This window comes from Salarias fasciatus, chromosome 1, assembly GCF_902148845.1.
Source record: "Salarias fasciatus chromosome 1, fSalaFa1.1, whole genome shotgun sequence".
NCBI classification, from domain to species: domain Eukaryota; kingdom Metazoa; phylum Chordata; class Actinopteri; order Blenniiformes; family Blenniidae; genus Salarias; species Salarias fasciatus.
In genome coordinates this window covers 33,291,264-33,305,391 of record NC_043745.1, presented here as the reverse complement: position 1 = coordinate 33,305,391, position 14,128 = coordinate 33,291,264, and the positions used below count along the sequence as shown (strand labels likewise).

The 14,128-nt window shown below is 41.5% G+C and overlaps 1 protein-coding gene across 1 annotated transcript in view; it reads left to right on the top strand.

The window, feature by feature from the left end:
• The window catches only part of otog (otogelin), a 58,885-nt gene extending 46,932 nt beyond the window's left edge, over nt 1-11,953 (top strand). The window contains exons 39-58 of the mRNA XM_030091065.1: nt 180-331; nt 888-977; nt 1,070-1,256; nt 1,363-1,583; nt 1,722-1,860; nt 2,376-2,564; nt 2,757-2,966; nt 3,068-3,172; nt 3,359-3,463; nt 3,578-3,679; nt 4,276-4,374; nt 4,714-4,754; nt 4,983-5,058; nt 5,706-5,884; nt 6,095-6,199; nt 7,219-7,338; nt 7,448-7,493; nt 7,877-7,948; nt 11,437-11,516; nt 11,753-11,953. Coding sequence (XP_029946925.1) covers nt 180-331; nt 888-977; nt 1,070-1,256; nt 1,363-1,583; nt 1,722-1,860; nt 2,376-2,564; nt 2,757-2,966; nt 3,068-3,172; nt 3,359-3,463; nt 3,578-3,679; nt 4,276-4,374; nt 4,714-4,754; nt 4,983-5,058; nt 5,706-5,884; nt 6,095-6,199; nt 7,219-7,338; nt 7,448-7,493; nt 7,877-7,948; nt 11,437-11,516; nt 11,753-11,953 — 2,519 coding nt within the window. The remainder of the gene's footprint in view (nt 1-179; nt 332-887; nt 978-1,069; nt 1,257-1,362; nt 1,584-1,721; nt 1,861-2,375; nt 2,565-2,756; nt 2,967-3,067; nt 3,173-3,358; nt 3,464-3,577; nt 3,680-4,275; nt 4,375-4,713; nt 4,755-4,982; nt 5,059-5,705; nt 5,885-6,094; nt 6,200-7,218; nt 7,339-7,447; nt 7,494-7,876; nt 7,949-11,436; nt 11,517-11,752) is intronic.
• The last annotated feature ends 2,175 nt before the right edge of the window (nt 11,954-14,128 follow it).

Genomic DNA, 14,128 nt, shown 5'->3' with positions numbered 1-14,128 from the left:
TTTTCAGTCACAAGTTAAGAAATAATGATTCAATCGATCAGTCACCCAACTATAACCATCCTCCTTGTTTTCATTCTCGGTCTTTAGCTGTGATTTATTTCTTAAATTTCGTTTTGTGTTTATCTCTGCCAGATAGTTGGCATTAGCTTGACTTGAATCATCTCCGCTGTTTGTCCCAGGTCGATGTACGGTGTTCCCTGATCTGAATGTGATCACCTTTGATGGAAACAGCGTCGCCGTTTACAAGGCAGCTTCTTACATCGTGACCCAGCTGCCCAATGAGACCGTCAGCATCCTGGTTCAGGAGTGTCCTGCTGACTCCGAGTCACCAGTCAGTAAAAATACCCTGTATCAGATTCCTTTCAGCACCTTTTGGGGATTATTCTAACAGTTTCAATACAATACCGTTCATTTCAATTTCAACAGGGTGTTATGGATGGTGATGGATATGGATATGGATGTTTTTTTTTAGTTTTGTGGCATAAAAAAAATTAAAGACTACATGAAAGAATTTAAAATATGAAAATTGTTAGGAGTCCTACATATGTCATGAATAATCAATTACACATTTATGTAAATGCAATATTTTTCTTACTGGATTCCAAAAAAACAGATAATCTAATCATATAGTCACATCCTTTATTCTGCTGAGTATTACTGACCTGACAATAGATCAAACTTGCTGATCAAGTTAAGGACTGCTGTAAAATTAATTCAATTTACAAGACTCAGTGATCATATGTTTGACAATGAATACAGAGATTCTTGATCTTGATGCACAGACTGCCTACCAAATAGTCACTTTCCAAGTGAAGGATTAAAATATTTGCTATCAATGTTGGTGATTTGAAAGATTTCACTTGGTTAAATTGTCCTTTTCTTTTAAGCTCCTCTGGAATTTCACAAACCTCTGTCTGGTGGCGCTCAACATCACCCACAAATCCAACCACATTGTGATCAACAGACTGCAGAGGAGGGTGAGAATCAGCTGAGAGTCCGCTACGCTCAACACATTGAAGCAGAGTGGCTTCAAACAGATAAACTTCATCTGGCGACTTTTCACTTTCAGCTGTACGTCAACACTCGCTATGCCAAACCTCGATTCAGAAAGTACGGCTTTGAAATCTACGACACGGGGAACATGTACCTGATCCGCAGTCCGTCCGGCCTCAAGCTGCAGTGGTACCACAGCACGGGCATGATGGTGATCGACACGGACAGCTACACCAACAAGCTCCCCACCATGGGCCTCTGCGGTGAGAGCAGACTGGAAACACAAGAAGACAATAACGTTTACTGCGCTCATGGCTTCTATACCCTAAATGTAGTTCATGCGTAAACTCAAACCTGTATCCACCATAGGCTTCTGTGACGGAGACCCGACAAACGACCTGACCATGGCGAATGGCACAACGGTGGGAGGAGGCGAGGACCCGGCTCTGTTCATCGACAGCTGGCAGGTTCCCAACACCACCAGCTACATCAGCCACAGCCGCCGCCGTGAGCTCAACTGCTCCACCAGCGACTGCTCCACCTGCCTGGCCATGCTGGAGAAGCGGGCCTTCATGCCCTGCCACGCCTTCGTACGTCCGTCTGCACACACATTTCCGAGAAAGAGAGTTGAAGATATTACTTGTTGTGCCCATATTTCCTCCATCACTGTATTCTGGTTTAAAGTAATATGTATTGGTTTATAGAAATGATTGTTCCATTGTTTGCAGGTCCCACCAAGCACGTTTTGTGAGGTTTGGGTCCGAGATGCAGAGTATGTGAACAACCAATGTGTGGCGCTGGCTGCTTATGTTGCTTTATGCCACAAATTCAATATCTGCCTTGAGTGGAGGAGTCCAGACTACTGCCGTAAGTCTCCATTCACCAGTGAAATGTACAGTCACAGCAGTTTCCTGGAAATATTTAGCCTGAATAGTTCATTTAATCTTAGATCATACAATTTTTTCACCTTATACTTTAGGCATCATACCCTCATTTTATTTCAAACATAGAACTCAATCTCTACTTTGACTGTTTTATGCTCTTGAGTTTATTTGCTTCTTCATTTTTTTTAATGAGTTTTAATTTCTGTTGGTTCATGATTTCTTTTACGTATCATATAAAGGACTTTCTGCAATCTGAGTCTGAAGGGTGCTGTAAAAAATGTTTTAACAGTAACACAAGTAAAACAAGATTATACAAACTGCAGTTACAAAAGTTGAGCAGTTCACTGAATTATCTTCATAACCGAGACTTTGGAATTGTGTAAAACAATTATGGTGAAAATAACTTCTCCTCTCGCTGATTTCCTTTCACCATAACCCAGCGATGTTTGATATCCCGTGATTTATTTTAAAGTTTGAAGTTTGTGTCTCTGCCCGCAGCCTTCGTGTGTCCGGACAGCCTGCGGTATCAGGCCTGCCTCCCGGCCTGCACGTCTCAGTCCTGTCCCAACCACGAGTTCGATTCCGACCCCGACCAGTGCTCGGGCCTGACTGAAGGCTGCGTGTGCCCTGAGGGAACACTCCTCCACCGGCCCTACTCCGCTCTCTGCATCCCGCCTGATAAATGTGGTAAGACCCCGATTTGCAACTTTTCAGGAGGTCTCTGGACGTGAGTTAGAGTCAATAGTTATTTATAATTGTAACAATACTCTTAGTGAGCTGGAATTGATGTAGAATAGAAGATAACGATTTAATAACTGTAACAGTAAGTAAGACACAGACACAGCACTGATCTAAGCTCCAGTCTCGGTGTGTTTGCAGCTTGCACCGACAGCTCCGGCGTTCCTCGGTCGCACGGTGAGGTCTGGAAGGCCTCAAAAGACGCCTGCTGCATGTACCGCTGCGATAACGACACCATCGTTCCCGTGGAGTACAACTGCTCCAGCATGGCGGCGCCGGTGTGCAGCCGAGGAGGGGAGGTGATCATCGGCCTGGCCGACGACACCAGCTGCTGCCCTCGTAAAGTCTGCGGTGAGGCCTGGAGGCCTCCTCCACACGATGCATGAGTGACGACACCGCGAATTCAAAACCGATATGAAGTGATAATGGCGTGTTGATGTGTGATTCTGCAGTGTGTAACCAGACCCTGTGTGACCAGCTTCCTCCTGAGTGCAAATATGGAGAAAAGCTGGTGTCGTACTACAGACAGGACTCCTGCTGTCCGGACTACGTTTGTGGTGAGTTCAGATGGTTTCCGCACTCTGATGAAACATCTGTCTGACCGCAGGACACCGAGGAGAAACACTACTGGGTCCAGTGTTTAGTGCAGGAATGTGTTTAAACCATAGCTGTAGCTATTAGTGACTGAGTGCATCAGTCAGCATGTGAGCACTGATGTTTATGTTCCTGTCTTCATGCCACAGAGTGTGATCCGGAGCTCTGCGAGTCGGACGTTCCCTCCTGCAGAGACGACCAGACTCTGATCGCCACCCGAGCCGACGGCAGCTGCTGTCTGGCCAACATCTGCAGTCAGTTTCAAACCAACCAGATCTGCACATGCAGACATCACCGACTCATCGACCGGTCCCTTTTTAACCAGGTCGATTTTATTTATTGTGTGTGTCTGTGTGTATTTCCTGCAGTGTGTAATCCCTGTATGGAGACGCCTCCCGTCTGCCAGGACGGTGAAGTTCTGACTGTCGACAGCAACACGACGGATCGATGCTGCCCGGCCTACCAGTGTGGTCAGCACACACACACACACACACACACACACACACACACACACACACACACACACACACACACACACACACACACACACGATATACGGCATAGTTCAACTGTAAGATAACCCAAAGCTGCCTTAAAGATATGTTTATACAACAATTCTTCTCTTGGAAAACGGATTTTTAATGTGTGAACTGATTATGTTTCTTACAACAATATTAAACAAACACACTCCTCACACTTTCAGAAATGAGAAGATGTCATTGTGAGGCTCTGCTGTCAACATACTGCACATCTTAGAGTTCAGAACCTTAATGTAAGCTTGTCTTTAGGTCCACATCCTAACTGAAGCCCTCCATATTGCACCACGCTGAACACTTGCTAAACGTATTTCTTCATCGCTCTTCATTTTTTAAAATCTCCTTCCCCTTTGCGTTTTTTAATTTCATGATTCTAAAATATGCATAAACAGCACAGGATTAACATTGTGTGATACTATGAGTCTAGCAATCATGGGCTTTGTTCTTTGTGTGCGCGCGTGCGTGGTGTGTGTGTGTGTGTGTGTGTGTGTGTGTGTGTGTGTGTGTGTGTGTGTGTGTGTACCGAGCAGTGTGTGAGCCTTACAGGTGTCCTCAGATCAGCTGTCCTATGGGGATGTCGGTTGTGTCCACTTCCAGCCCGAGTCATTGCTGTCCCAACCAAACATGTGGTACGACGCAAAACCGACCACAGCAGGAACATTTCTCAGATGCACCAGTCCCAGCTTATTATACAGTAATATAATGTTAGCACCTTGTGCCCCTTAAAACAACACGCTCAGCCATTTGTTAAAAAACATGTTACTTCAACTTTTTTCTGAAAATAAAAGTGTTATTCTTAGGAAAATTGGATTTCTATTAAAATGAGAAAGCTTTTGGCTTTTATAGGCTTAATTGAACTGCCTTTATTTACTGTGTAATGAAACTAGTGTTTGGTGTTTGATGTGAACAGAGTTCTGTTTGCTGCACAGAAGAGATTGAGGTAATTCTCACATGTTTTCTGCTTTCAGAGTGTTCCTGTGAAAAGATCTCCTCCCCAAAATGTGGTCTGGTATGTACTTACATTTTGTATTTTTCTTGTCTTTGAAGCAAATCCCTTATGAGTGCCACCTTCACAGCTTTAATCTATCACGATACAACGCATAACTGATTCCTAAGTGTTTATTTGCATGCAACCAAACTATTTCAAGTCTTATTTTCTTGCTCACACTGGCTCTTTTTGGATTTGTTCGATTATCTCGATGCATTTATTCGTTTTTTCCCGTCATGATGTGTGCAGGGAGAAGCTGCCCAGCTGGACAGAGCCTTTCTGTCCGACCCACAAAACCAGTGCGCGTGCAAGAGATACAAGTGTGGTGAGTCTTGCTGGGATTTATAAAGGTTTCTATCTGTTTTCTCTTTCAACAGAAAATCCTCTTTCGTCTGTTTATCTTCACATTGCAGGGTATACATTAATCACTCCGTATAACTCCTCTCAGTATTATGCACTATCTGGAAAACACAACTTATATTCCAGAAAGGAAAGAAGGAAAGGCAAACGTGCTGAATTGTGTGTTATTTTGTGTACCCATCAATCTCCATGTGTGTGAACAATATACAGTTTGTACCTGTTTTTTTTCTGATCAAACTGTTAGTGGATTAGGTTCTGATTGCCTAATAATTCTAATAGTCTTACCAATAATAATAATAATAATTCATTATTCTTGTGGCTATATTTACAGGTTTACATCATCTTCCTTTCTGAAGTGTTGCAGTATGTGTTCAGTGCTGAATTTTGAAAATGCTCTTATTTTTATCTTATATCTGAACTGTCATGATTTTTCTCTTTGCCTCCATTAATCATGAAATGTATCTTTTAAATACATTTTTCAAAGTTAAATGCTCTTTGTTCATACTACTTCACCACTGCTGTATGTTTTTGTTTGTAAACTCTAATCTGTAAATTGTCACCTTTGACCTCTGCTATGCTCTGCTCTGTCTATGTCTGCGCATACGCGTTCAGTGCGCGAGGCGGTGTGCGTGTTTGGCGAGCGCGGCGTGCTGCGGCCCGGTCAGACCCTGGTGGAGCACGGAGACGACGGCCTCTGTCACAGCCGGCAGTGCAGCCGCAGCCTGGACCCGGCGAGCGGCTTCCACCTGCTGCGCACCAACAGCATCAACTGCTCCGCCCACTGCCAGCCAGTGAGAGCCCCACGCTGCAGCACACACACAGCCAGCAGAGTCCTTCCAGTAGCTTCTTGAGCACTGCTCGTTGCAGTGGCTACAAGAATATTATTCTCACCACCGAAGAGTAAAAGCTCATTTCATGAACCAGTCTAACTGTCAAACACTCACCCTCTCTTTATAGAGATTCAACCAAAAAGTCTTTTCTAATGATTTTCTGTGTTGTAGAACCAACTCTACATTCCTCCTAAAGACCAGTCGACATGCTGCGGTGTCTGTAAGAATATCTCCTGCCTGTACGAGCATGAGAACGGGACCGCCGGTCTGTACAAGGTGAGATCAGTCAGGATGGTGAACAGACCGTTACACTCAAACACCCTGATTATTCCATGATTCTCTGACATGTCATGCCATCAACAATAATAATGATAACAGTGAGAATTTTGTTTAAAGAAACCTTTTATATCATGTTTTTAAAGCACTGATGTCACATGACAGATGATTCAGCCAGCTGGTGAAAGGTTTGAGGGTTAAAGCCAATCCCTGTAAGAAGTCTGAAGAACATAAAATGAATCGATTGTTTTATAATTGTTATCCCTTTATTTATACTGATCAATATGATTTGTTAATGTCAGTCACAGAAACATACTTGTTTTTCAAAAAAAAAAGTTCCATTTTGAATAATACTGGGTTTGCTTTATTAGGGACTGTGAGTGCAAAGTTAGTAGATTTTGAAAAATTTGTGTTACTTCATTAACCCAACACTTAAATATGATGGACTTTATTGTGTTTTTGTGAAAAAAAAAAAACAACCCAAAAACAAACCAAAAACACAATGTTGCTTTAAGACTGATACATTGTTGCCAACTCCTCAATCAGGAAGACTCTCAATGGGTCTTGGTATCTGCTCATTTGCTTATTTAGGTCAAATTAGATGATGACATCATTTAAAACTGATACATTGTGTCTTTCAGTTGTATAATAAGTAAACTTGCATCTTAAAGTTACATCAAGAGGGGATCCAAACTCTCTTACATATTTCAACACGTTTTTTTTTAAGTAACGTAATGGTTACTTTGCCAAGTAACTTGTTACTTTTAAAATATTATGCTTCAGTTACTAACACAGTTACTTTTTTAAAGTAAAATTGTTAGCTATAACTAATTACTTTTTAAAAGTAACTTGCTCAACTGTTTTTAATAGTCTCTGTTTTAACACATCAATTTGCCAAGTCTGCGATTGATAAAGTCTCATCTCATCTGTAATCCTTGTTTGATGAATGAGTGTGGGTCAGCTGAGAGCTGCTGTGAAGCGTCTGCAGTTCAACACCTCATACTGTCGTATGTTTCCAGCCGGGAAAGTCCTGGGTGTCGAACTGCATGAAGTTTGACTGCGCCGACACGCTATCAGGCCCCACGCTCATCTCCTACTCCTTCAGCTGCCCCCCCTTCAATGAAACCGAGTGCACGAAGGTCAGCATGCAGCGGCGCACACACAAAGACACATAGAGACAAACAAAACAAAATATAAAATTATTTGTGATATGTATATTGTCACATTTTAACTCACTTCTGCTCCCAGATCGGTGGAACTGTCGTAAGTTACATGGATGGATGCTGCAGGACGTGTGAGTATCTGACCTGAGCGTAGCCGCAGTTCTGTAGCGATAGCGTAGAGCTGTAGGCTGCAGCTGACACTGAAGAGCGCCTTCACCTGCCGTTCAACATGTTCCCAACATGTTTGCCCTTCAGTTTCAGTCCGAAAATGCTCAGCCACATTGTGCAAATCCAGCCCGGATCCCAGATGTTGTTTTGTTCCTGTTTATCTTCTGTTTTTTTTTTTTTTTTAGCTCAGACAGATCCTCCAGTGTGCTTTTCACTGAAGGCAGTTGGATAATCTTCCAAACATGCCAAAAACTCAATAATGCCATCAGTGAAAAGCATCTGATGATATTTCAGTGGGTTTGTGGTTTATGTACTGCAGCTTACCGTCATGTACCGATCCCACCAGGTACTGGATTCCCTCTGTTCCCTTTCCCCGTTAGCCCCTTGACTCCCACAGTTAACACTAACTGTGAAAGAGGTACAACAACAAGGCTTGTCAGTGCCATTGTTGATATTCAACAATGTACTCCCTCCAAAAAATAACGCAAAAAAAAAACAAAACAAAAAACACATTGAACCCCAAAGTCTGACTGCAATCCACTTCTCTGTGCAGAAACATCCTCTCAGCTGATGTCTCATTTCTGGTCCTGGTGAAAAGAAACCTCAAACCGTAAAGATTATTTCATTAAACCACTAAATTATGTCGATACCTCTGGAGTAATTCACTGTTTAAAGAAATCAGGACATAATATTTATTCAGGCCAGTAAAATGATGCCACACTTGAGAGGACAGATCTGTTATTTTCCTTTTGCCCCCCTCCCCTCCGTGGATCACATACATGTACACGACAGATATACTCTTTCCCCATTTAGCACTGTCTGGGCAGTGCATTGTTGATTGCCAACAATGTACTGTTGGTAGTGGCCCCGTAGCGGGGCTTAGACGTCTGCATGTGTCTGTAGATGCTGGTGTGGGGAGTCTCCTTCAAACATGTCGAAGATCTGTGTGCCGATGTCTAGAAAACCGACGATGGTCCGTGGGGCATTTCATCAGTTTCATTTTCTGTCAGAAACAATCTCTTAAAGAAGACAAAATAAGTGAGATCTTCACCTTCTCCATATGTCAGCTCACAGGTGTGGTGGCATTGTTAAAAATCTTGAACCTCCATGCACTAATTCTTTTTTATCCTTTCAGGTGAACATAATCATTTTATTATATTCAAATTCAGATTAAAATGATGTGATCCTTCTTGGGTTTTGCCTTCTATTTACAGTTCCAAACAGGTCGGTTGAAATGGAAAATGACAAAAACAAACTAAAAAAAAAAACACAAGTTGCAATGATTTGCAGTTCTCACAGACCCCTTATTTTATTTACCATGGGAACTATACCATTTTGGAAGGAAGATGCTTTCACTGTGTGTGCCAGCAGCTCATCTCAACAAGTCAGGACAGGCTCAACAAAGTGAAAATGAAAGCTTGAGGGGCATTCTACCTGTTGTCTACAGTAAAAGACGGCACTTTAGGCTCTCTGTGTGTCTCTCTCACAGGTAAGGTTGAGGTTTACCATGTTGCAAAAAAAACTGCATAAAAATTGTGGAAAACCTTGAAAGAAATGTTCCTTAAAGGTGCATTAAGGAGTTTGCACTTTTTATGCGAAACACCGGCCCCTGCAGGCCTTGGGCGTAACTGCAGCTTAATGAAAAGCTTGTGCCTGTGGCTTGCGTCCACGGAAAAGGGGATCTCCTTCCTCGCTCTTTTAGTAGCGCTCGAGTAAAATTTAAGTTTCTTTTACCTGGTGGGGTCTGTGCTGGAGCTGTGGCAGTGCTAGAAGCCGGGCTTTTCTTACTTTCTGGAAGCTCCATCCTCAATACTGCTCAGTTGCTGCTCGTTAAGCATCTGGCGGAGTAATGGCAGACAAAACGAAACTTAAGGATATCAGGCCAGCGGGAGCGCGCATTACGTCACATCATCTCAAATTCTCAGCAAAAAAATTCTGGTGCCAGACCGGCACTGCAACTTTCAAGTGACAATTTAACACTGTTAGCGGTACTTACAATGAACATATCAGGGCACATTGTAGACACCACTGAACATTTGTAACATATTTATGGTGGAAAATAAGTATTATTAAAGTTGAAAAACTCCTTAATGCACCTTTAACAAGAATTTGCCAAAAAAAATTCCCAGAATGTAGAAAACATGAGGATGGCTGGGTGTCGGTATTGGTTGGTGTGGATCTTCGGGGCCTCTGGCGGCTCTGCTTTACAAAGCTTGAATCTGGATTGAAAAATCAGGAACACTTCCACAAATCACTGTCTGTGAACACAGGTCACAATTCAAAAATATACATGAAAACTGTGTTATACCAAGATGTCAACGCGATTAAAAACACTGATGTCTTCTCAGAACCAAACAGTTCTGTGATGATCTCAATCAGAATTCAGCTCATGTCCTTCATACTTAAAAGTAAAAGGACCAATGCTTATTATCTGCCTGCTGCTGAAACGCCTGTACCTCTGATGTGTCTGCATGGAGAGAGCTGCTCACACATCTCCAAAGGTTACTGCTAAACGTGAAATAGCTTTTTTTTTTATAGAACAGCATCCAGAAAACATCTCTTCCAGGAAAGACCTTCATATTTCATCAGCACTGAACGATTTACCTGCATTCAGCTCACAGTGGAAGAGTCCTGGTGTTGAGCTGGTCTGCCAGCAGTCCACCAAAAGTCATGTATTCTGAAACTGCTAACTTAAAACAGTTATTTTTAAAGAAATAAGAGCTGGAAGTGACCATATCTGGTTAGTTAATTAACAATATGTTTCTGCTCTGCTCTGTTCTGATATGTTGTTTTCCTTGAAATCGTAAAATACTATCTCACGTTTAACTTCTGACAAATAGTCAGGGTGTGTGTGAATCAATGGGTTTATGAGAATTGTGACTCATTAAATCCTATTCCTACCACCATCCTTAGAGCGTACTGGAATTTGATTTTCTATAGCTTTGTTTTTGTTTTTTGTTTTTAATAATGTGGGGTTGTGTTTTGCCTCAGTTCTGATTTGGTGCTGGTGGTGAGCTTCCTCTTGACAGGCTGGACACAGAAATATGAAGCATCCAAAATTGAAGGTGCAAAAACTTCCCAGTAATTTTAGTAATTGGCTTTAGTGAGCCCTGCCTGTTATCCAACACATGTGTTTTTTATATACAGTAGAGATGTGTCGGTCCCACAGCCACATACACATGAGACTGTCACTTTCTCACAGGACAGAACAATAAAAATGGACCCTTGTTTTGTGAAACACACCTAAAATTGCCAAATGTTAACAGTTTCATCTATAAACAGCATCAGGTAGATTATCCAGTAAACCTTCCAACTGTTACATTGTTTCAAAAGTCACACATTTTTTTAACTTAAAATGGCTAACACTGTTGTATCATGTATACTTCAGTAAGGTTATTAGTTACTTCAGCAGTTTTAGATGGTCTGTCAGAATTTTTCCATTAAACATATGATTCATACCGTTTTGGCATTGAGTTTTTTTAATGTATGACAAAAACAAATGCCTCATGCAGCATCGTTTGGTTTTCTAAGTGTGTGTTGAACACTTTTGCTCTTGATTTGGAGTTTTATTCATTTGTACTGTTGAATTATTTTCAAATGCAAAATCTAATCACCTATAGAGGCATGAAGAATCCAGTCTGCATCATTTCAATGTGTTTTCTGTTTTCCATTTGTTGATTGTTTGTGCTTTCTAGAGTGAACGTTTTTGCTGAAAATCTTCTTAACTTGATCAAATCTTTATTAACCAAAAAGACCATTTCCCCATGACTGACAGTTTCACTTCTTCCTGTCCTCGTTTTTCTTTCTCCTCTTTGAAGATTTTGCTTGTGAAGATGGTTCACTCCCATTGTTTCCTGCTTTGTTTGTTGTGATGGATTTCTTTGGTTTGATTTGTGATTGGAACAGGTAAAGAAGATGGAAAGTCCTGTCAGAAGGTGACAGTCAGAATGACCATCAGGAAGAACGACTGTCGCAGCAACAGACCGGTACGTTTCATCCGCTTTCATGAGCTTCATGTGACTGACCACTGTCGCCTCGGAATATGATATGAAAAAAGAATTCAAGGGGATGAATGCAGTATGATTAGTTAGTATCTAATTTATTAAATGTCGACAGACTCAAATGAGAAGCCTCAGTGCAATGAGGAACAGTTTGATCTGGGCCTTTTTCTCGTTCTGTCATGTTCCTCGGTACTCCTGCACTGACTCTCTGTGCGCTGCAGGTGAACATCGTGTCCTGTGATGGGAAGTGTCCGTCCGCCAGCATCTACAACTACAACATCAACACGTACGCGCGCTTCTGCAAGTGCTGCCGGGAGACGGGGCTGCAGCGGCGCTCCGTGCAACTCTACTGCAGCAGCAACGCAACCTGGGTCAGCTACACCATCCAGGAGCCCACCGACTGCTCCTGCCAGTGGTCCTAAACGAAAAAAACACCTGCTCGCAATCACAGACACACAGTGTTGGAATCTGCAAGAACTGAAATCGCAAGTCGTCGAGGAAAAAAAAGAAGAAGGCGCCTCAGCTATGTTGCTTTAGAGTTTTAGGGTACTGGGACAGAGAAATACTGTGATTGGAAGGAGTGCATGATGATGATCACAGAAGAGGTTGTTTGGCGGCCTCTGCTGGCAGCTAGGTGGTACTGCAGAGCCGATGACCTGGTTTTCCCTCAGGAGGAGTGTGTCAAACACAGGCGAAGGAGCCCAAAGGCTACTTTTCCCAAAAAGCATCAGAAAGACAGGAGTGTATCCGACAAACACCACAGTGTGGTCTTTGTCCTCTGTACTATTATTATTTAAAATAACCTATTTTTAGCTCTGACCGTATTAAATGTAGAATTATCTTTGTCTTTGCACCAGTTGTAGCTTGCTGTGCTCATACCCTCTGTTCATCCTCTCCTTTTACGCAAATAGGCACAAAGTCTGTGGTTTTTAATCTCCCTCTTAAGTTAAAGTTGAAGTGAGTGAGTTAAAGGGAAAAAAATAAACTTATCAGCAGCCTTGCACTAGAACAGAGGTCTGCAACCTCGGAACTCTGCAGCTTTCAAACATCTTACTTCATTTCTGGTTTATTGCAATCTACACTAAATATTATGTTCAAGGTGAAAAATATGACTTTTTTTTTTTAAAGGTTCAATAGTTTGTCAACTAAAATGTGCTTCATGTCCCACTGTGTCACCTTTCACCTCAGGTGATCAACTACACCTCTTGGTAACCTAACTGTGATTAAATCCATATAAAAGAGGAAAGAGGCCTTTATGTTATTTATGTTTAGGTTATAATAATCTAAAGCTTACAACAATCAAAACGGCCAAAAGACACAGGTAAAACAGCTCCAATGCCTTTAGTAACAGAATAAGGGTAATAAGAGAAAAAAACTTAAAAGGTTGAAGCTGGTAAGACTGCTTGAAAAAGTAAAAAAGAAGAATCGCCAAAATGGTTATAATGCTATAAAAGAAAAAAAAAGGCAAATTCCTAAAATAAAGAAATTTTTTAAATACCTGTAAAAATTAGCTTTTAAATTAGTGAATCAGCCAAAACGGTAAGAAAAAATCATGACACTGCTAAAACTGATCTAATAGATAAAATGGCAATAACATTGAAAATTCACTGAAAAATTAATAAAAAAAATTAAATGCTAAAAATTAAATCTTCTGAGACAGTTCTAAATAAAAGTTAAAAAAAAAGTCCAGAAAAAGGGCCAAAACCACTACAAAATGGAAAAAAAAATTACTCTTCTTAGATGTGTAACTTCAAGAGTGCAACATCAGATGCTCACTGTAGTTATAGTGAACTATTTACAGCTTTGTGAGCTGTGTCATGCTCATTGAATATGCTTTGTGTGCAAATTTTATCTTCCCGAAATTGACTGAAGCAGTTTCTCCAGTGCAGGTTGCAGACCCCCTGCACGGCCTGGCAGCGTTAGCGCAGTTCAGCCAAATTCAGAGTGCTGCCGCCGTGTCAGTGCGACTCTGACAGGACAGACATGAAGGATGGAGTAATGGAAGTGAGTTTGCGGCCCGAGAGACTGCTTTCATTTTGTGGTCGTTTCAGTTCAAATTTCCCTCCTTTTCTGTGTCTCTGTGCAGCGCTGTGGTACAAGCTTTTTCATGGTGACTGTAATATATATGAAAACCTGTGATTACGCAGGTCCTGATACAACTTAAAAGCACTGACACGACCTTATAAAAAGCACATTTTGCTTCGAAATGTTGTTTTGTTGTTGATCTTAACTGAGATTTTTGGTTTTTTTTTAATGGGTGCAGTTTCTTATTAAAGTACAGATATAGAATTACCAATAAATACTGGTGAACAGTGTTATTAGTCACAGCAGTGATGGCTTTATAGTGTCACAAGAAATTTGTAACTTTTCATTCTTTAATGAAACACACGCCTACTGAATTTTCAATTTTAAGAAAAAAATACACCAACCAAAAGATCAGCTGCAGATGACAAATGTTTATTGAGTCAGCATGTAAAGAACTAACTGCTAACAGCTGGTTGCCAGCTGTTTAAAGCATCCTGGAGTTGGAAATCAACCAAACACATCGGTGTAAACGAAGATGAAGTCATGCTCTGTTTTCACACACGTCTCTTCTT